Below are 24,294 nucleotides of genomic sequence, written 5' to 3'. Positions count from 1 at the left end.
CTGGCTTGTATCAAGAAGAATACAATGCTGCAACAGGGTAAAACAGGTCTGGGACTTCAGAGAAGAACTGCCAGAGAAGTAATCTGAGACTCAAAGTCAGAATTGGCTATCAATGGTTCTCAACTGGAGGCAATTCTCCTCTGTCTCCCATAGATGACCATTTGGCAATGTCTAGAAACATTTTTTGGTGGGAGTGCCACTGGCATCTAATGGGTAAGTGCCAGGGATGCGGGTAAATATTCTACAATCCACTGGGGCTAGCTCATTTGGAAAAGCACATGACTCTTGATCTCGGGGTCATGAGCTCGAGTCTCACATTGGCTTTTACATTAGAGATTACTAAAATATAAATAAATACAAACAAACAATATTGTACAACCTACTGGACAGTCCCTATAACAAGGAATTAGTCTGGACCCAATAGCTGATCAACCCTGGGCTAGAGGAAGTCCCTGAGGTGGCAAAGCTAAGTAACTGGGAACTGGTACGCAGGGAAAAAGGTCTAGAGAGAGGCAGACATCTTAAAGACTTTTGATTTTACCATCCTACGGGCATTCAATGATTTAAAATAGGAGATACAGTCAGATTTGCCTTAAAATTCAGTTTGTTATGGTGTGGAGAATGAATTGTAAGGGGCAAGAGTAGATAGGGCAATTTAGTTAAGGAGGCCAGATTGTCAATGATGAAATCAATTAATTTGGACTAGGATAACAGTAATGGAGAGGAACAGAAGTAGAATAATTTGATGGAGAACCACGTGGACTTGAAATCTAAATGAGTATAAATGATTTAAGTTTCTGGGCAGATGGAATGCCATTTACTAGATAGGAAAAGAGTACAAGAGAAGCAAGTTACATTCCTTTCCCTTCTATAATGGTGGCCTTGAACCTATAGTGGAACGGAACAAAAAGATAAAAATAAAACTCTTCTATTCTCTAGGGTCTATATTTGGATTTTTGATCAATGGTTCCCAACTTGAAGTATAGGCACATCTATAGGCACTTTATAAATACTGTGGGTTGTTTTTTTTTTTTTTTTTTTAACAAATTGAAGGTTGTGGCTACCCTGAGTTGAGGATGCCTCTTCAATGCCATCTTTCCAACAGTATTTGCTCATGTCATGTCTCTGCATCACATTTTGGTAATTCTTGCAATACTTCTAACTTTTTCATAATTATATTTGATGATCCGTGATCAATGATCTTTGATGTTATTCTCATAATTGTTTTGGAACACCAGGAACCACATCCATTTAAGATTGCAAACTTAGGTGTAAATGTTGTATATGTTCTGACTGCTCCACTGACCAACTGTTTCCTGTCTCTCTCCCTTTCCCTGGGCCTCCAAATTCCCTGAGACACAATACTGAAAGTAGGCCAATTAATAACTCTATAGTGGTCTCTAAGTGTTCAAGTGAAAGGAAGAATCAACTGATGTGGCAAACTTTACTGTTGTCTTATTTTAAGAAACTGCCATAGCCACCCCAATCCTCAGCCACTACCACCCTGATCAATCAGCAGCCAACAACATCCAGGCAGGACCCTCCACCAGCAAAAAGATAATGACTCACTGAAATATCAGGTGATGGTTAGCATCTTCTAGCAATAAAATACATACATATTTTTAAAGATTTTATTTACTTATTCATGAGAGATAGAGAGAGAGAGAGGCAGAGACCCAGGCAGAGGGAGAAGCAGGTTCCATGCAGGGAGCCTGATATGGGACTCGATCCTGGGCCAAAGGAGGGCACTTAACCACTGAGCCACCCAGGCATCCCGAAATAAAATATTTTTAAGTTAAGGTATGTACTTTGTTTTTTATATACAATGTTATTAGACTACAGTGTGATTGTAAACATAACGTTTGTGTGTACTGGGAAACCAAAAAATTCATTTAACTTGCTTTACTACAGTTGTCTAGAAACCAACCTGCAATACCTACAATGTACACCTGCCTGTACGTGCAGATAAATTTATAAGGCACTATTTCAACATTTCCAAAAGAGTATAGTTAACACCTCACTTTATTAAAAAATATTTACCCATGCCTAATTATCTAGAGTACTCATGAAAAAGCAAAAAAGAAACCACTGATTTTCCTCAGACCCTCACTTCAATGTGTAATACGTGTAATCAACTTTAAGTATGAACAGGATTCCAACAAACTTGGTTAGACTTAAAAGTAAAAGAGAAGGTTGCTTGAGGCAAGCACATGACATGGAAAAGTGAGCCCTTAACAACGTTAAGGCCCTTAACACCCTTAACACGGTTCTTTGGTTACAAGTTTGCCATGTCCTCAATAATCTCAATGCAAATAGTAAAAATGTGAGTTACCAGGTTTATCACACAAAGAACAGAAAACTGCCTGTGCCTAAAAGACAGGGCTTAAATAAACTAACCAATGAATAGAGAGAAACCTGTACTAAGTTTATCACACATATTTAAAAACTATAAAATAAGTATTCTTGAAAACTATTTAAAAAGATAGAAAAGGTAAGTCCTATCCTAGCTGTATTAAACTTAATTTGAAGAATTAGGACCAAAATGGTTAAAACAGAGTTTGAGCAAATACGAGCACAAGGATTTGTGTAATAAATGGATTGTACTTACACTATCTCTAAATCTGCTGGCAATTCACTTTCTTTTTCCCAGGTTAGTATCTCCACTGCATATCGAAACATAATAGCAAAAATGTTGTAGGTTCTCGCTATCACATCCTCTGATAAATGGACAAGAGGATCCTGAAAGAACAGAAAAAGAAATTGCAACCATCTTAAATGCACATGAATTCTCTTTCTTGTTCTGCCTCTACCCCTCAAGATACTACTGTAAACAGCTTACTGATCTTCCAGCTTTGGCTTGTCTTTTTTTTTTTTTTTTGGCTTGTCTTTATTTTAATCTTGTACATTATATCCTACCAAATCAAGATTCCTAAAACATTTTGTTCAAAATGATCCCAATTAGTGAATCAACTGAAAAGATTCAATGGCACCCCAATGCCTAATGAATAAATTTAAAATTTTTATATATTTTTAAATTTTTAAAAAGATTTTATTCATTTATTCATGAGAGATATATAGAGAGAGGCAAAGGCACAGGCAGAGAGAGAAGCAGATTCCATGCAGGGAGCTCAATGTGGGACCTGATCCCGGGTCTCCAGGATCAAGCCTTGGGCCAAAGGCAGGCGCCAAACCGCTGAGCCACCCAGGCATCCCATAAATCTAAAATTTTAGACTGGCATTCCAAGATCATTAACACCTAACATCAAACCATTTTTATGGCTTCCTAGCCTACTAATCCCCAATTTCCAGAATAAACAAAGGAATGTTATCTAAGGACAAACAAGCAATATTTAGTTTTATAGGTATAAAGGAGAGCCTGATTTAGAGGACTTTAAAAAGGAGAAACCAGCAAGGTCAGAAAGCTGCCCCTTAATGCCATAAGAATCACTCAGGGCATGTCGTGTATGTTTGGAATAGGGAACTTTGTACCTTACACTTAACAGGGAGTAAGTCACAAAAAATCTAGGTTAACGTGAAAAAGTATTACTATAAATATACGCTAAGTTGGGATGCCTGGGTGGCTCAGCAGTTGAGCGCCGCCTTCATCTCAGGGTGTGATTCTAGAGTTCCGGGATCTAGTCCCACGTCGGGCTCCCTGCATGGAACCTGCTTCTCCCTCTGCCTGTGTCTCTGCCTCTCTCTCTCTGTGTCTCTCATGAATAAATAAATAAAATCTTAAAAAAAAAAATATATATATATATATACACAAAGTTTATTACACCTTTTAAACAAAAGATATTATATAATTTTAACCTTAATGCTTTATCTTAAATCTAAACATACTATTTAGCTTAATGGCTAGATAGTATTACACTCATTTCTCAAACAAGAATCTAATATGAACCTCATGCTACAACAAAATAGAAATCAGAATCAAAACTCAGTTTCCTTGGTGATATTATCTAGCTATACATTCACTTTTCACAATTATGTCCCATGATACAAGACATTTAGAAAATGACAGAATTACAATAAGCAGAACTTATAAGAATGAAACAGGTCCTGAAACAGAAACAACTGCCAATTCTTAAGAATTCAAGCCAGTAGTGTTCAAACTCTGTTCTATAAAATTCCTGTTTGAATTACACATCAGTTTAAAAATATAAAATTATCTATTTTAAAATGGTAATGTAAAAATACACCCCAAAATGTGTAATATTACATATTGGGGGATCACCAACTAGTAATTTTGCTATTGGCCTACATTGGCCTAGTTTGGGGCAGGGCTAGGAATACAGATTCTTCTGCTGTCTTTGTACACATACTAACTTCTTGAAAAATGGTCACTGACTAGAAATAATTATTTCTGGGGACCCCTGGGTGGCATAGTCAGTTAAGTATCTGACTCTTGATTTCAGCTCAGGTCATGATCTCAGGGTCATGAGATTGCATCCTCCCCACCCATCAGGCTCCATGCTCACTGTGGAGTCTGCTTAAGATTCTCACTCTCTTCCCTGCACTCCCCTCACTGGCTCACATGTGTACTCTCTTAAAAAAAATTATTTCTTCTCTATTTCTCTCTCTCTCTCTCATGGATAAATAAAATCTTTTAAAAAATTATTTCTGCAGTGAAAGGATGCTAGGCTGTGCAAGTCTACTCATATGTACAATGGTAAACTAAATGCTAAGAAAGATTTCTCAAAGTGCTCTTATGATAGTGTCAGAATTTGCAAATAAATGATCATCTCATCCTATATTATATTATCAATTATGATTAATAATTGTAGTTTTGATTACATTTATAGACTGCAAACCTTTGTCAGTCAACCGCATGTTACTCTTCTTTCAAATTAGAATAATATACGGCATATTACTAAAAAGTTATGTGTTTATGTTAGAAGGCGGTAGGAATTATGGATAACTAGTTTTTTATGTGATACACTTCTGTTTGAATTTATGTAAGCATATATTGTATTACACTATTTTAACCATTGTCATATGCAAATAAGGACTTTCTCCATACTGCCCAACTAGTTTATTACTAGAAACTAATGACATCAAAACCTCACTTATAAGTTGACTGTCTAGCAAGTAACTAATACACATTTCCACTTATAAAAGATAAATTTATTAATGCCACTTGTAGTATCCATTGACAGATGGATAAAGAAGCTGTGGCATATATACACAATGAAATAAAACTCAGCCATAAAAAAAGAATAAATCTTGCAATTTGCAACAATATGTATGAGTCTACAGAGTATACTGTTATGTGAAATAAGTCAGAGAAAGTAAATACCATATGATTTTACTCATATGTGGAATTTAAGAAACAAATGAACAAAGAAAAAGAGAGATAAAAAAAGACACTTAAATATAGGAAATCAAACTGATGTTCACCAGAGGGGAGGTGGGGGGGATGGTTGAAACAGGTGAAGTGGATTAAGAGTATACTTATCCTGATGAGCAGTGAGTAAGGATTGAAACGGTATATCGCACACTTGAATCTAATATAACACTGTATGCTAATTATGCTGGAATTTAAAAATACCACTTTTATCTGTTTTATTACTGGGGTTTTAAAATTGTAATTTTATTTAAAAAAATTCCACTGCTGAAAATTATTTTAAAAATCAGTGCAATGTAGTAGCATCATCAACAATGGCCAAATTATGTAAAAAGCCCAAATGTCTACTGACTGCTAACTGATGAATGAAGATGTGATGTGTATGTATGTGTATATATACACACACACACCATGGAGTATTATTCAGCCATAAAAAAAGAATGAAATCTTGCAGTTTCCAACAATGTGAATGGAGCTAGAGTATTATGCTAAGCGAAATAAGTTAGAGAAAGACAAATACCATATGATTTCACTCATCTGTGGAATTTTTTTTTAAAGATTTTATTTATTCATGAGAAACAGAGAGAGAGAGGGAAGAGAGAGAGAGAGAGGGTAGAGACACAAGCAGAGGGAAAAGCAGGCTCCATGCAGGGAGCCCGACATGGGATTTGATCCCAAGACTCCAGGATCATGTCCTGGGCCAAATGTGGTGCTAAACTGCTGAGCCACCCAGGCTGCCCTCATCTGTGGCATTTAAGAAACAAAGAAATACAGGGGGAAAAGTGGCAAACCAAGAAATGGACTCTTAAATGCAGAACAAACTGATGGTTACTGGAGGGGAAGTGGGTGAGGGGATGGGATAAGTAGGTGACAGGGATTAAGGGGTGAACTTTTTGTGATGAGTAATGGGTGTTGTATGTAAGTGATGAATCACTAAAATCTACACTTGAAGCTAATATTACACTGTATGTTAGATGAAAATTTGGAGAAAAAAATAAAATTAGTGCAATGTACTGTTAAAGAGTTCCATTACTAGACCATTAAGACACTATGGGCAAGGAGGACACTTTGGGAAGTTTTTTAATCTCTCTAAAACTCAAGCTTCTGCAGCTACAAAATATTCATAATAGCAGTATTTACCTTATAAGGCTGTTCTGAGAATTAAATGAAGTAAACAAAATATAGTACTTAGCATAATACTTAGCTATTAATGATCAAAAATCTGCATTCGAGATGAAAACAGCATTAAATGAAAATTTCAGATTAAAAAAAAGTCTTCACTGAGGTTGTTCATTCAGTACATTTGTTACTAAATTAAATTTCATTCCAAAATGGATTTATAGCAACTTAAGAATATATCCAATATAATGAGTATTAAAAATAGATGTACAAAGTGGGCAAAACCAGAATAAAGGTAGGAAGATAAAGTGAAATCAAGATAATATCTGTTTATTTTAAAGACAGGCACTGTTTCTAAACATTTGACTCTGTTTTCCAGAAGCTCCAACAAAAGGAAACACAATTTGTTACCAGACTCATACCAAGAGAAACGTAACATTTCCTAAGGCAGAGACCTAAGAGAAAATTTCTTATAGTTCCTATGAAGATTATGAAAGAGGACACTCCAGCCCAAAGGGCCGATTTGGAAACATTGGCTGGGTACTTACTGTTGTCACAATGATGGGAGATGCTATTACCATTTAGTGAGTGGGAAGTAGGTATAATAAACACAATGCTTCTGAGAGTAAATACCTGGGGTCATCCAACTCTTTCTGTGAAGAGTCAGATACTAAGTCTTTTAGTTTTTGTAGACCACATAGGGTCTTTGTTGTAGCTATTCAATTTTGCTGTTGTAGTAGAAAAGCAATTTTGGACAGTAACACAACTAAGCATAGCTGTGTTACAATAAAATTTTGTTTATAGACACCAAAATTTGAATTTCCTTTCATTTTCACATGCCACAGATACCATTCTATTGATTTTTTTCCAAGTATTTAAAAATATAAAAACAACCATTTTTAGCTTATGGTGGTGCCAGTAACAAGTTGAAGATCTGGCCTAGGGGGCCACAGTTTGCTGATTCCTGGCCTATACAATAAAAAAAAAGTTCCATCCTAAATGCCAAGAGTTGAGAAGACCTATGGAACTGCTAAACATTATCCCTACAGAATTATATTATGAAGTTTTTCTCAACTTTTTCTTAAGATGCAGCACAGATGTAAAACAAAAAAAATTACATTCAATAAAAATAATTCTAAAAAAAAGTACATTGCAAATATTATACAACTTTCTTCCATTTCAATCATAAAATATAAAAAACCTAGGTATATGTACAAATTTAGTGAGTAGGGGCCGGGAAGGCTAAGTATAGTGCTATTTTAAAAATAGCTTCTCTTACATTCTTATCCTTGAGGACTTCATTTCTCTTAACTGAGTTCTTAAACGGGAATTATATGGCAGTCTGGAGGTTTTGTTTTCTGTTAAGCTGCTGCAGTATGCACTCTCCAGGTAGGACCATATAATTTCACTCAGGCAGGTGATCTTGCTAACCTCTTTCTAAAATTCAGGAAATTAACTCAAGCACGCTCTCTTTGATAGCTACCCCACTAATGTACAAGAATAAAGTCAACAGAATCACTACAAGCAAATTTTCTTAGAAAATTACTTAAGTCTACTCTAAAACGAAGATAAAAAGATAACAAAGTCCTAAGGTTTTTCTTTTCAAATAATTTATTGAGGTGAAATTCACAAAACATAAACTAAACCATTTTAAAATAAACTACTTGGTGGTATCTGGTACATTCATAATGTTGTATCACTATTACCTCTATACAATTCCAAAACATTTCTATTATTTTAAAGTAAAACCCCTTAACTATTAAGCAGTTTCTCCCCATTCTCCCTTCCCCCCGCCCTTAGCAATCACTAGTATGCGCTCTGCATACTATTACCTATTCTGGGTATTTTATATAAATGGAATTATACAAAATGTGATCTTTTATGTCTGGCTTCTTTTACTTAGCATGCTTTATAGGTCCATCCAAGTTGTTCCATGTATCAGTATTTCATTCCTTTTTATGTCTGAGTAACACTACATTGTATCTATATACCACAATTCATTTATCTATTCATCCACTGATAGCCATTATGGCTGATACTTATTTGATTACTTGTTTTCAGATCTTTTGGGTATATACCTAAGAGTGAAATTACAGGCTCATATGGCAATTCTACGTTTAATTTTTGTAGAAATAGTCAAATTGTTCCATAGCACTGAATCATTTTGCATCTCATTTAGCAATGTACAAGGGCTCCAATTTTTCTATATCCTCATCAACACACACATTCCTTCTTTCTGATTATAGCCATTTTAGTGGGTGTAAAAGTGGTTTCAATATTGCTGAACATGTTTTCATGTTTGTTGGTCTTTGTATTATATCTTCTTTGGAGATATTATGTCTATTCAAGTCCTCTTGTTTGTGGCATTGTTGTTGACTTGTTTTTTAATAGCGTTGTTTGTGGCATTGTTGTTGAGTTGTAAGACACATATTCTGGATCCTAGGCCCTTGTCAGATATGTTAAGTCCCCCCTTATCCACTGCTTCAGTCACATCCAGGGCAACTGCAGACTGGAAGCTGACAGTCCTTCTTCTGATGTATGCTCAAAAGATCAACAGTAGCCTAACATTATGTCACAATGCCTATGGCATTCACCTCACTTCATCTCATCAAAGTAGGTATTTTATCATCTCAGTACAATATGAGAACAAATAAGTGAGTGCACATTCACCTAAATTTTATTATAATATGTTGTTATAATTGTCCTATTTTATTACCAGTTATTGTTCATTTCTTGCTGTGCCTAATTTATAAATTAAATTTTATAAGTATGCATGTAAAAAAAAACAAAAAAACAACAGTATATGTAGAGTTGGGTACCATCCATGATTTCAGGCAACAATAGGGGGTCTTGGAACACATCTTCCATGGATAAGGTGGTACTACCGTATGTGATTTGCAAATGTTTTCTCCCATTTTACACCAGTTTTTAATTTTTTAAAAAACACAGATCTTTTTTTTTTTTTAAAGATTTTTATTTATTTATTAATGAGAGAGAGAGCGAGCGAGAGCGGCAGAGACATAGGCAGAGGGAGAAACAGGCTCCATGCGGGGAGCCCGATGCGGGACTCGATCCCGGATCTCCAGGATCAGGCCCTGGGCTGAAGGCGGTGTTAAACCGTTGGGCCACTCAGGCTGCCCCCTTTTTTTTTTGTTTAAAGATCTTAAAAATTTATTTATTAGTGAGAGAGAGAGAGAGAGAAGGAGAGAAAAACACAGCTCTTTTTGTCAAGTATATCCTTGTCTTATTTTGTATTTTTACAAACAGAACTCCAATACAATAAATAAAAGAGAGAAGAACAGAGCTCCTCCAATAGAAGAAGAGGAGAAAACTGAAACCCTAATTACTGGGCATTTATCTGCTGCAAATCCTAAAATACTTACACAAAGCAAATGAAACACAAGATATGTTTTCCATAGTACTCAATCATTTCACAAAAATTTTAAACTGTCCTAAACACAGTGGAACACAGTCTAAAAGAACTGTCCTACACCATAAAGTCTTGGTCAAATATTCGAGACCTGCAAGGTTGTGTACCAGGAAGTACTATTAATGTTCACTTGTCCCAAATCTATATTAGACCTACTAACAATGCATAAGTACTTTGAATGCACCTACCTCTCTGCTATTTAAAAATAAAATCTGGGCAGCCCCAGTGGCTCAGCGGTTTAGTGCTGCCTTCAGCCTGGGGTGTGATCCTGGAGACCCAAGATCGAGTCCCACATCGGGCTCCCTGCGTGGAGCCTGCTTCTCCCTCTGCCTGTGTCTCTGCCTGTCTCTCTCTGTCTCTCTCTCATGAATGAATAAATAAAATCTTTAAAAAAATAAAAAAATAAAAAAAAATAAAATAAAAATAAAATCTGAAATAAGGATCTTAAACATCAAATTGTCAGAAACAGTAGCAGAGATTTACATATTTATTGAGTCTACTACATCATTTAAATATCATTTAGAGAAATGCAAAATCAACAATTTAAAAAAGCACATAGTTACAGCTGGAGTAACTAGAATTTGTACTGAGCTACTGTCTTTATACTTGGTCCTATCACATATCAATGACACTGCTATGCCAGATGGTGATTAGGATTGGCTACCGTATACTTACAGAGCAGTATCTAGGCTCACAAAATCTTAGTCACAACACAAATACACAAAAGCCAACCAAGTTAACTAATTGCTACAAATAGTAAAAATAATCCTTCAAAGATAAACGAGGACTAAAACTTCAAATAATAAATCCAAATTAAATTAAACCTGCAGAATTTCAAGTGAGTACTACCAACAATGGTATGGCATCTATAAAATGCAAAAAAACTTTCAAAGCAGATTTGGTCACTGGTAATAGTGACAAATATTTTGCTTATCCATTTCTCATAACCTAATTCCTATATCTGAAAGTGTTTCAAACTCATGGTTAAAACAGTATTTCCTTAAAAACAACTTTGTGAAAATGTCTTTACCTCTTCTTCCTCAATTTCAGAAGTGTTAAGTTCATGTTTTTGACAGTAAGGACCCTCTTTCCAAGCTTCAGTATCACCACAGTCACAGAAACCTCCACCTCCTGATGTTGTCATCTTGAAAAAAAATTGTAAAGTATCTTGTCAATAAGTATTTACTGAGGGCTATAAGATTATAAATAAGAATATCAAGTGCTCAGGAAATAACATTGCTAAAGTGTTTAATTTCTTTGGAGGAGTAAAATTATATAAATGCCAAACCTCTCAATGTTTCAAAGCTTAAATAAGCCTAAGCTAATTTAAACAATTTTGAAATAAGCTACTTTGTAATGTCTAATAAACTACAGTTATTTTAAAGAGGTAAAATGTGTCCACTTATATGACATATGACTTCCTTATTAGGAAAATCATGAGGGTTTCCCTGCTGAGTTTTGGTATAATGTTGATATCAATGCCACCAGGTTATAGCACTCTAATGTAATATAACAGATTTGTTATAAAGATTCCTATAGCTGCTTTCCCCCAGGAGAGTCTGAGAGTGCTACATCTACATTAGAGAAAGTGACCAACAGAAACTACAGAAATAGTTTGTTTTTCTTTTCTAACATCCCCTAAATAGCATTCTTTGACAAGGAAAGAAGCTCAGGAAATATAAATGTAAGACTGTCAGGTGAGAAAAAGTTTTCACCACCTGCAGGATTCATGAATTATTCATACATTAAGATATGGCAATGACTCAAGGAAGCTGGCAAGACAGAACTTATTTAATTATTGGAAATTCTGCTTTAAAAAAAATACTGTGAAAGAGTGTTTAGCAGTGTGTATTTGATGCAAATTTTAGAATGAACCCTATACATTCTGCTCCCCAAAAGTTATTTGTATGTTAGATATCAAAATATAACTAATGTAAACCTACAAATGACAGTTATTCCCAAGGGCTGCAAGGATATAGGTCAACAAACATGGGCAGGCAGCCATTTGGAAAATGATAACCCTACAACTTTTGTGCTTCTTATGGTTACCTAAGACAGGTAGAGCAGCTTAAAGGAAACCAGGATTCTTTTACTGATTTATGAAAATAAAGGGAACATACAAAAATCAAAGGGGTCCAATTTTGTAGCTGTTTTAGTTCATTATCATCAATACTCGAGTAGAATGAAGAAAAACAGGAGGAAAGTCCTGAGCCAACAGGCCTCCTAAATTAATAATAAGATTGAAATTTCCCTATGATTTCATTTGAGATTAGGGTGCAAAGTTCCAGGTACTAACATTTCCCTAACTTTTGAATGTTCAAGGCTTTTTCTTCAATTTCCAGTAGAAGAACCAACCAGGACAATAATCCACCTTTGTATCCTTGATTTAAAAGTAAATATACCTGATTCTTGGAAAAGTACGGACTGCATTATAGTAGTAGAAAAATAATAAAATTGGTGGGTCTCATATTCTGGGGTTGATCCCTCTCCTACTATGTAGATGTTTCTTTAATATTAAGAAATGACAAATCTTCTGTAGAAGATGACCAACTGAGTTATTTCTTAAATGTATAATCCTGACACTTTTCCTTACTCTTTTTTTCCGCGTCCTTCCCTTCAGAATCTCCCTCCCACTTTTATCTCTCACCTTTTCCTCTAATTTTTGATAACCTTTTGCATAAACCTAGAATTACTGAAATAATAAACATAAGGAAGTAACAAACTAGTTGAAAACCAACATGCAGGAACTGGTATCTGTGAGGTCTTTCCTAAACCATGTGTTCAAGAAGTCTGGATTCATGATTTATTCCTACCCTGCTGGTAACATATGTTTAAGTGTTTATTTTTTTATTTTATTTTATTTTTTATTTTATTATTTTTTTGTTTAAGTGTTTAAATAACACATTTCTTAAACCACTATCCTCCATTTTAGTGTTAAATCCTGGAATTTAAAAAAGGCAGAAAATATATCTAACATAAAATTTAATAGTGGGTATGATTATTATCTGGACATTACTAACCCTATATCGATGGTCTCTGTGAATACTTCCCAAAAAGCACTCCATGCATAAAACACAAGTTGGATCAACTGCACAGTCTCTGTAAAGTTAAAGAAAAAAAAAATCAGAGTGTCAGAAAATAACTGTGTATTTCACAACATAATATTTCACCCGGAATACATCCAAGAAGAGCCAGAACAGTGAACTGCCTTGGTGTGAGAAGAAAGGAAATAATATTCCCAAAGATCTGTCAGCAATGAAGTCAGCTTAAGAACCTGCTCCTCTCCCCCACCCCCAAAAAAAAGAACCTGCTTCTCATACCACTGGATGTGTATATCTTATACTAGATTTGCGGAAATCACATTTTCATTTGATTTCAGTTGTTTCATTTACTTTCATCATAATGCCAATTCGATACATTTACAGATCATATCTTAAACAAGAGAATTCCTATACTTCCATGAAATGAAATGGTGAGTTACAAAAATCTTTAAATTTCCACTTATCTTAGTTACTGTAACCTCATAAGCAACTATTCTTCTGTGCTTATTCCTGCATGCCATCTAGGTATGTTCTTACAAAATGTTTTTGAGTGCATGTATTTTTAATGAATGTAAATCTTACTGTGTCATATATTACATTTTGTTACTTTTTCACTTCTGTAACATAATCCATTCATTTTGTATGTATACATCTGATTTGCTTCTAATCGCTATGTAATATGCTATGGCATGTATCCAAAATATTTTCTCTCTTCTCCCTGCACTGGACACCTGAATTATCTCCAATGCCTTTCTACCTATATAATGCTGTAATAAACACAGTGTAAATGTTCTCTTACAGATGTGTCTGAGACTTTCTTTGACATATAAACTGAAGAGCAGAATTGTTGGGTCATATACATGTCAACTTCTCAATCTGAATGCCATGCTACTGTCCAGAGGGGCTACATATCCCCCACCAGTTTATGAGGGTTTGTATAGCTCAGCATTTTCATTGCATTTGGTTTTACCTATTTTTTTTTTAAGATTTTATTTATTTATTCATGAGAGAGACAGAGTGTCAGAGACATAGGCAGAAGGAGAAGCAGGCTCCCACAGGGAGCCTGATGCGGGACTCAATGCCAGGACCCCAGGATCACAACCTGAGCCCAAGGCAGACGCTCAACCACTGAGCCACCCAGGCGCCCCTATCTAGTTTTCTAATATGTGCAAGGCTAACATATTTGAAATGATATCTTATTATTTTAATTTGCATGTCTCTGATTGCTAATATGTTTATTCAACTCTTCATATGCTTATTGCTTTTGGGTTTCCTCTTCTATAAATTGTCTTTGCCCATTTTCCTGCTAGGATTGCTTTATCTTATTTGCACAATCTAATCTAGTGGATATAATCACTTTGCAATATTAAACATTGCAAATATTGTCTCCCATTTGTCACCTGTATATTAATTTTATGTTTGGGGTCCTTTGTTAAATAGAACTGCCTATTTTGATGCAATTAAATTCACACAAACACACACGCAATTGGTTTGTATTTTAAGGTTTTAAGAAGTTCTTTCCCCAAAATCAGGTCACAAAAATACTCTTCACTTTCTTCTATTAATCTTCTGGTTTTATCTTCCACATTTAGGTGGAGTAGAATATAGTTGTATATGATGTAGAATATAGTAAAATATAGTTTTGTTTCTCAAATATACACTGAACTATTTTTTTCCAACACCATCTACTAAATGATCTAACTTTTATCTATTGGTTGTGGTATCATCTTTGTAAAATATTAAGTTCCTACATCTCCTTGGGTCTAAGCTGTCTAATATGTGTGAGTGATCTATTTGTTCTTACACCATACCACACTATGTTACTATGGCTTTGTAGTATATCTTAATATCTGGCAGGTTAAGTTCCCTTTTATTCTCTTTTTAAAAAATGTTGACTAAGCTATTCACAAACTCTTCTTTATTCGTCCACACATCACTTAGGATAAGTGTACAGAGTCTCTAAAAAATATCCAGCTGAAATTTTGACAGAGATTACTTAGAATTTATTGATAAATTTCAGGAGTAGGAACATTGTCATAAGAGTAAATTATCATGTCCATGATTATTTCTTAAGTCTTCTACTGAAGTTATAAAGTCTTCTTCATATGAATCCTTTATATTCTTGATTAGATTAATAAAGATGTACTCCCTAGATTTTATTTTAAATGATACATATTTTAAAAAAATCTTTATCTAGTTGCCTAAGGATGATGAAAAGAAATAACATTGATTTTTAGTATCTTTGATTAACCAAGGCAGTTCTAATAGTTTGTTGAATTATTTTTCTTCCCAGGTAAATGAATACATAGTCTGCATGTAATGACAATTTTATCTCTTTCCTTACCATATTTACACCTTTTTATTTTTCTTCCTTTATACTGTTGACAAGGACCTCCAGTGATATATTAAACAGCAGCAAGAGTAGGCATCCCCACCTTGTTTTAGATATTAAAGAAAAACATATCTAAAAGTTCTCCATTAGTATTATATTCACAGGTTTACTGATAAAGTGTTTTTCTAGAAAAAAAAATTAAGCATAATATCGTGCCTTTCCTATATAAACTGCACCTCAAGCTAATCAAAGGACTGAGGAGGGACTGTGTTTCTTTTATAAAAGACAAGCTAATAAAGAAAGAAATGATCAGTTAGAATATTTTGCTACCTCCTAATAAAATAATGATCAACAAGCATCGGTGACTGCTAAAATACTGGATAAAAAGGTTAATGAAGACCTTTTTAATGGTTGCATCTGCATGGTACCTAAACCCACTGATCATCTTAACAAACAAACAAAAAAACAGAGAAGCATCATGGGCTTCCTGACATGAAGAATTAAGAAGTTACACATCAATATTTATAAAGTATAAACATAATAATTCAATTATACCTAACTACCTGTTTAGAAGAAACACAGGGAGAAACATGTTAAGCAACACCATGGGGACACAGTAAACAAATCCAGACTGTGGAAAATTCCACAGGACAAATGATCTGGTTTCTTAGCAATATAAATGGAAAAAAGAAGAAAAAAAAAAAAAAGAGGGAGAGGAGCTATTATAGATTAAAAGAAAAAATGAGGAATAACAGCCAAATGCAATGTGTGGACTTTGAATTCACATGTATGAGTCAATCAGTACAATTCCATTCAGGCTAGATATTAGATAATGTTAAGGAATTAGTGTTATTTTTTTAGGATGTTAATGGTTGTAGAGGGGGAAAAAAGCTGTATTATGAGTAAAAAGGCATACTGCCTAGAATTTGCTTTATTTTTTTTTAAAGATTTATTTTTATTTATTTGTGATAGACAGAGAGAGAGAGAGAGGCAGAGACACAGGCAGAGGGAGAAGCAGGCTCCATGCCGGGAGCCCGACGCGGGACTCGATCCCGGGACTTCAGGATCATGCCCTAGGCCAAAGGGAGGCGCGAAACCGCTGAGCCACCCAGAGATCCCTTGGAATTTGCTTTAAAATAACCTGATGGGCACTTGGGTGGCTCACTTGGCTAAGCATCAGACTCGATTTTGGTTGAGGTCATGATCTCAGGATCATGAGATTGAGCCCCTGACCCTTTGTGTTAGGACCTGTAGAGGGCATGGAGCCTGCTTAAGATTTTCTCTTCTCCCCCTCTGTCACCCCCAGCTATCGCTCTTAAGAAAAGTAATCTGGCAGGGCAAGAAAAAAAGTGTGTATGTGTATGAGTATACATAAAAAGAATTGCCATAGGGCAGCCTGGATGGCTCAGTGGTTTAGTGCCGCCTTCGGCCCAGGGCCTGATCCTGGAGTCCCAGGATCCAGTCCCAAGTCAGGCACCCTGCATGGAGCCTGCTCTCCCTCTGCCTGTGTCTCTACCTCTCTCTCTGTGTCTCTCATGAATAAATAAATAAAATCTTAAATATATATTTTAAAAAAACTTAAAAAAATAGCGTTGCCATATATTGCTAATTGCTGAAGCTGAGCAATGAGTACATGTCAGATCTTTTATACCCTTCACCCTATTTTTAATGTTTGAAGATGTCCATAACAAAGTTTTTAAAAATCTAACACCCAAATATTCAGTAGTCTGCTAAGAATTTATATCATAAACAATTGTTGAAATTTATAAAATGCTTTCCAGAATCAACTCAGAAAAACATAGTTTTCTTCTCTATTAAAATGGTGAATTACAGTAATAATTGTTTTATTTATTTATTTATTTTTAATAATTGTTTTAAAGATGAACTATTTAGATTCCTCAACTAAGCTCCATTTGATTATGATGCATCACTTTTAGTATATCCTTGGATTCAGACAGCTAATATTTTATTTAGGATTCTTTCAGCTATTATTAATAAAAGAAATGGCTCTAGAATCTCTTAAATTTATCAGGGATTAAAAACAAGATTAGGGCAGCCCCAGTGGCGCAGCAGTTTAGCGCCATCTGCTGCCCGGAGCGTGATCCTGGAGACCCTGGATAGAGTCCCACGTTGGGCTCCCTGCATGGAGCCTGCTTCTTCCTCTGCCTGTGTCTCTGCCTCTCTCTCTCTCTCTCTGTGTCTCTATGAATAAATAAATAAAATCTTAAAAAAAAAAAGATTATATTAGCCTCATAAAGAGTTATAGCAGTTTCTTTTTTTTTTAAAGATTTTAAAATTTTATTTATTTATAGAGACACAGGGAGAGAGAGAGAGAGAGAGGCAGAGACACAGGCAGAGGGAGAAGCAGGCTCCATGCACCGGAAGCCTGACGTGGGACTCGATCCTGAGTCTCCAGGATCACACCCCGGGCTGCAAGTGGCGCTAAACCGCTAAGCCACCAGGGTTGTCCAGTTTCTTTTTTTTTTTTTTTTTTAAGATTTTATTTATTTATTCATGAGAGACACACAGAGAGAGGCAGAGACATAGGCAGAGGGAGAAGCAGGGTCCCTAATGGGAGTCCGATGTGGGACTCAATCCCAGGACCCCAGGATCACGATCTGAACCAAAGGCAGATGCTCAATCACTGAGTCACCCAGGCATCCCAATTTTTTCCATTTTCTATAGTAAATTGTGTAAAAGAGGAATTAATTTTCCTTTGAAATTTGGTTGACCTAAAAAAAAAAAAAAAAAAAAGAAATTTGGTTGAACTCACCTATAGTCATCCAGGTATGGGATTTGTGGAAGGGAAGATCTTTAATTACCATTCCAGTACTGTACTGTTTTCCATACTGTATTCAAGCTACCTAGCACTTTTCTATAAATTTATCCATTTCACCTAAGTTTGTGAATTTTTTTAGTTGTTCATAATTCTCATATTTCAAAGGCTGCCAAAGTTTTAGCATCTCCATAGTTTTTTTTTTTTTTTTTAGGGTACCTCTAGACTAAAAGAAACAATTATTCTGTTTATTAGATAGACTCAAACAACTCAGGACCTTTGAACACCTAACCATTTTTTAACACTTAGAATCAAATTGGATACTGCTACCTTCACTGCTTATTCCATAAAATATCTGCTTTTCAATCACAACAATGCTGATGACCTAGCTTTGCAAGACATGGTATCATCAAAAGGAATGCAGTGTGTTTCTCAATTTTCATTTTGAATTTTATGTATCTGCATGTTCTTTTCCTTATTCAGTCTTGCAAAAAAATTCCAAAGAGTCAGTATATCTCAGCTTTTTACTTTTATTTTCTGATCTTTAATTTCTTTCTCCTTTGAGTGTGCTCAAGTGTTCTTCATCTAACCTACTGGGCTGAATGTTTACCTTGTTTATTTTTTTTATCTTTGAAATAATTTTACTCCTAGGAAAGAGGCAAAAATAGTAGAGAGTTCCTTTATACCCTAATCAAACTTTTCTTCATGTTAACAATAATACAAGGAAATTAATATCAGCACAATTTATTAACTACAGCCCTTATTCAAAAGTCATCAATTTTCCCACTATGGTTCCTTTTTCTCTTTCAGGATGCAAGATCCCACATTACATTAGACATCACGTCTTCAAAGTCTCCTCCAAATTCTAACAGTTCCTCAGTCTTTTCTTAAATTTTGTGACCACAACTTTTTGAAGAGTACTGGTTACTCATTTTGTAGAGGTCCCACAATTTGGGTTTTTTTTGACATGCTCATGATTAGACTGAGTTATACATTTTTGGTAAGAAAGAATACTACAGAAGTGATGCTCTGCCCTCAATACATCATAACAGGGGGAACATGATGCTGATCAGATATGCCAGAGTACTGGTGACAATAATTTTACTTTGTTAAGATGGTATCTACCAGACTCCTACACTATAAATATGCTCTTGTACCTTTTATAATTAAATATATTTGGGGAAATATTTGAGACTATTCAAATATCCTCCTATTTCTCAGTCATCTACTAGTTTTAGCATCTACCGATGGATCTTGTCTACAGTTACCACTGTGTTATTTGCCTAATGGTAACTTTCCATATCCTGCATTCCTGTCTGATTTATTTTATTTTTTATTTTTAAAGATTTTATTTATTTATTCATGAGAGACACACACATAGAGAGACAGGCAGAGACACAGGCAGAGGGAGAAGCAGGCTCCATGCAGGGAGCTTGACATGGGACTCGATCCTGGGTCTCCAGGATCACGCCCTGGGCTAAAAGCGGCGCTAAACCACTGAGCCACCAGGGCTGCCCCTCCTGTCTGATTTATTAAGTGGAATTTTTCAGTTGGGAAAACTATGAAAACATCCCTTCTCTCTCATTTATTCAAATACATCAGTGTGGACTCATGAATATTTTATTTTATGGGTTAGAATTTAATCCAATCATTATTTTATTGTTCAAACTGTTTCACCTGTGGCCACTGGAAGCTCTTTCAAGTTGGCTCCTGTGCCCTTTCAACATGCCCCTTCCTTTTCTTGGGGAGAGGGAGCAACACAAGATGTTTGAAACTTACTTTGTAGTTTCTCTGTCCCAGCCCTGGAATCAGTCATTTCACCATGAAGTTCTGATTCCTTTTATTGGACACTGGTATTTAGAAACCAGTATCTAGGTACTAGGTGTGCTCTCTGCTACAGGAGTTGCAGTTTCTAGGTCCTTTCAGCAGACAAAACCAGGAAATGTATGTATGTACAGCTATTTTAAAATATTTTTTTCATTGTGATAAATGTATTCTTTAATCCTTACCTCCTATTTCCCCCATCTCCCACCAACCTCCCCTCTGGTAACCATAATTTTTTCTCTATAGTTGAGTCTGTTTCTTGTCTCTTTTCTCCTTGCTCATTTGCTTTGTTTCTTAAATTCTACATTAGTATATCATAAGGCATCTTTTTTTTTTATTGAGAGAGAGAAAGTGAGACACGAGTGAGGTGAGGGGCAAAGGGAGAAGCAGACTCCCCACTGAGCACAGAGCCTGATGTGGGACTTGATGACCTAAGCTGAAAGCAGATGCTTAACTGACTGAGCCACCCAGGTGTCACTGGTATCTGTCTTTGACTGACTTATTGGTCGTAGCATTATACTCTCTAGCTTTAATCACGTTGTTGCAAATAGCAGAATTTCATTTTTATGGCAGAATATTCCACTGTATAATAAACCACATCTCCTTTACCCATTCATCTATTGATGAATACCTGGGGTGCTTCCATAATTTGGCTATTGTGAATAATGCTGCAGTAAACTCAGAGGTGTATGTATCCTTTAAGTTTTTGTTATTTGGGGGGTAAATACCCAATAATGTATTTACTGAATCATTGGGGAGTTCTACTTAAGGTTTTGAGGAACTCCATACGGTTTTCCATAGTGGCTGCACCAATTTGCATTCCTACCAACAGCCCATGAGAGTTGCTTTTTCTCCACATCCTTGTCAACACTTGGTTGTTTCTTGTTTTGATTTTAGCCATTCTCACAGGTGTGAGATGGTATCTTATTATAGTTTTGATTTGTAATTTCCTGATGAATGATGTTGAGCATCCTTCTGTCAGCCATTTACATGTCTTCTTTGGAGAAACGTCTGTTCATGACTTCTACTCATTTTTAAACTATATTACTTATATTTTGGGTATTGAGTTACATGAGTTCTTTATATATTTCAGATACTAACTCTTTATCAGATATGTCATTTGCAAATAAGTTCTCCCAACCAGTAGGTTGCCTTTTAGTTTTGTGGATTGTTTCCTTCGTTGTGCAGCTTATTTTGATGAAATTCCAATAGTTTATTTTTGCTTTTATTTCTCTTGCCTTAGGAGACATATCTAGAAAAATACTGCCGCGGCTGATGTCAGCACGGCTGCCTGTGCTCTCTTCAGGAATTTTTGTGGTTTCAGGTCTCAAATGTAGGTGTTTAATCTATCTTCAATTTATTTTTGTGTGTGATGAAAGAAAGTGGTCTATTTTCATTCTTTCACATGTGGCTGGTTTTTCCGATACCATTTGTTGAAAAGACTGTCTTTTCCCATGTATATTCATTCCTCTTTTGTTGAAAATTAATTGACCATATAATTGTGGGTTTATTTCTGGGTTTTCTATTCTGTTCCATTAATCTGTGTGTCTCTTTCTATGTTAGTACCATACTGTTTTATTTACTACCACTTTGGGATCCCTGGATGGCTGAGTCAGTTGAATGTCCAACTCTTGATTTTTAGCTCAGGTCTTGATCTCAGAGTCTTGGGATCAAGACTTGCACTGGGTTCTACACTCAATGGGTAGTCTACTTGAGGATTTCTCTCCCTCTGCTCATACATGCACACGTTCTCTCTCCCTCTCTCAAATAAATAAATTTAAAAAAATACCACCACTTTGTAATATAACTTGTAATCTGGAATGCTGCTATTTCCATTTTTGGTTTTCCTTTTTCAAGATTGTTATGGCTATTCAAGGTCTTTTGTGGTTCCACACAGGTTTTAGGACTGTTTTAGTTCTGTGAAAAATGCAGTTTGTATTTGGTAGGGATTGCATTAAGACTATAGATGCTTTGGATACTACAGATAATTTAACAATACTTATTCTTACAACCCATGCACATTCCATGGACTATCTTTCCATTGTCTTGAATTTCTTTCATCAATGTTGTATAAGTTTTTAGAGTGTAGGTCTTTTACATCTTTGGTTAAGTTTATTCCTAGGTATTTTATTCTTTTTGGTACAACTATAAATGGGATAGCTTTCTTAATCCACTTTCTGCTGTTTCATTATTAGTATTAGGAATGCAACAGATTTCTGTTCATTGATTTTGTAACTTATGACCATACTGAATCTGTTCTATCAATTCTAGTAGCTTTTTGGTGATGTCTTTAGGGCTTTCTATATATAGTATTATATCACCTACAAACTGAGAATTTTACTAGTTTGGATGCCTTTATTTATGTTTTCTAATTGCCGTGGCTAGGATTTCCAGTACTATGTTGAATAAAAGTGCCAAGAGTAGACATCCTTGTCTTGTCCTGACCTCAGGGGAAAAGTTCTCAGTTTTTCATCACATGTATGACATTGGCTATGTGTTTTTTGTATAAGTCCTTTATTATGCTGTGATACGTTCCCTTTAGGCCCACTCTGCAGAGGATCTTTATCATGAATGATGCTGTACTTTGTCAAATGCTTTTGCTACATCTACAGAAATGATTATATGGTTTTTATCCTTTCTTTTATTGATGTGACATATTATCTTGATTGTTTTGTGACAATCAAACCATCCTTGCATCCTGGGAATAAATCCCACTTGATAGTGGTGTATAATTTTTTAAAATGTATTGCTGGATTTGGTTTGCTGATATTTTGTCATGGATTTTTGCATATATATTCCTGAGAGATATAGCCTGTAGTTTGTTTGTTTGTTTGTTTTGTGGTATCTTTATCTGGTTTTGGTATACTAGCCTTACAGAATGAATTTGGAAGTTTTCCTTTCTCTTGTATTTTTTGGAATAGTTTGAGAAAAACAGGCATTAACTCTTCCTTAAATGTGTGGTAGAATTCACCTGTGAAACCTTCTGGTCCTGGACTTTTGTTTGTTGGGAGTTTTTAAATCACTAATTCATTTTCATTGCTGGTAATCTGCTCAGATTTTCTATTTCTTCCTGTTTTAGTTTTGGTAGGTTGTATGTTTCTAGGAATTTATCCATTCCTTCTAAGTTGTCCAATTTGTTGGCATAAAGGTTTTCAAAATATTCTGTAACAACTGGGCAGCCCCAGTGGCTTAGCGGTTTAGCACTGCCTTCAGCCCAGGGCGTGATCCTGGAGACCCGGGATCGAGTCCCACATTGGGCTCCCTTCATGGAGCCTGCTTCTCCCTCTGCCTTGTGTCTCTGCCTCTCTCTCCCTGTATCTCTTGTGAATAAATAAAATCTTTAAAAATATATATTCTGTAACAACTGTTTGTATTTGTTAGTTATTTCTTTTACTAGTGATTTTATTTGGGGCTTTCCTCTCTCTTTTTAAATGAGTCTTGCTACAAGTTTATCAATTTTTAAAAAATATTTTCAAAAAACCATGTCCTTTTATCTTTAATATTTTCAAAGAACCTTTCATTGATCTTTTCTGTTTTTGTTTTTGTTTTTTAGTTTCTATATCATTTATTTCTGCTCTTTTTGTTATTTTTCCTCCTTTTGCTAGATTTGGCAACTTTCTTTTCTTCTTTTTCCAGCTCCGTTAGATGTAAAGTTAGGTTGTTTGAGATTTTTCTTGCTTCAATGAGGTAGGCTTGTATTGCTATAAACTTCCTCTTATAACCACTTTTGCTACACCCCAAAGATTTTGGACTATTTTATTTTCATTTGTTTCCACCACAGAAATTATTTTTAACCTTTCTTTTTTTTCTTGGCAGATGTTTTAAAAGTATATACTTCCTATTAAATATTCCTTTAGCGATGTCCCCAAAATTTCAACACACAATGATTTTATTATTCCATTCTGTTTCTTTTTTTTTTTTTTTTTTTAAAGATTTTATTTATTTATTCATGATAGTCACGGAGGAGAGAGAGAGAGAGGCAGAGACACAGGCAGAGGGAGAAGCAGGCTCCATGCACCGGGAGCCCGACGTGGGACTCGATCCCGGGTCTCCAGGATCGCGCCCTGGGCCAAAGGCAGGCGCCAAACCGCTGCGCCACCCAGGGATCCCTCCATTCTGTTTCTAAACTTCCTGGAGACCCGGGATCGAGTCCCACATCAGGCTCCCGGCATGGAGCCTGCTTCCCCTCTTCCTGTGTCTCTGCCTCTCTCTCTCTCTCTCTATCATAAATAAATAAATCTTTAAAAATAAATAAATAAACTTCCTTAGTGATTTCAGTAATATTCTTTTACTTAACATTAGCAATGGTAGTTTCCAAACATAAAATTTATTTAACTTACCTGTTTTTGTTTCTTATTTTATTAAATATAGTGGGAGAACAATCTGCATGGCTCTGAGTCTCAAGAATTAACTGGTTTCCTTTAA

At 35.4% G+C, this 24,294-nt stretch overlaps 1 protein-coding gene across 5 annotated transcripts in view; it reads right to left on the bottom strand.

The window, feature by feature from the left end:
* Positions 1–24,294, bottom strand: part of UBR2 (ubiquitin protein ligase E3 component n-recognin 2) — a 130,018-nt gene that overhangs the window by 74,717 nt on the left and 31,007 nt on the right. For all 5 annotated transcript variants that reach the window (XM_038554091.1, XM_038554088.1, XM_038554089.1 and 2 more), the window contains 3 exons: positions 12,917–12,995; positions 10,927–11,040; positions 2,609–2,739 (listed from right to left, as the gene is read on the bottom strand). In XM_038554091.1, coding sequence (XP_038410019.1) covers positions 2,609–2,739; positions 10,927–11,040; positions 12,917–12,995 — 324 coding nt within the window. The remainder of the gene's footprint in view (positions 1–2,608; positions 2,740–10,926; positions 11,041–12,916; positions 12,996–24,294) is intronic.

This window comes from Canis lupus, chromosome 12, assembly GCF_011100685.1.
Source record: "Canis lupus familiaris isolate Mischka breed German Shepherd chromosome 12, alternate assembly UU_Cfam_GSD_1.0, whole genome shotgun sequence".
NCBI classification, from domain to species: Eukaryota; Metazoa; Chordata; class Mammalia; order Carnivora; family Canidae; genus Canis; species Canis lupus.
This window is presented reverse-complemented; position numbering and strand designations above follow the sequence as displayed.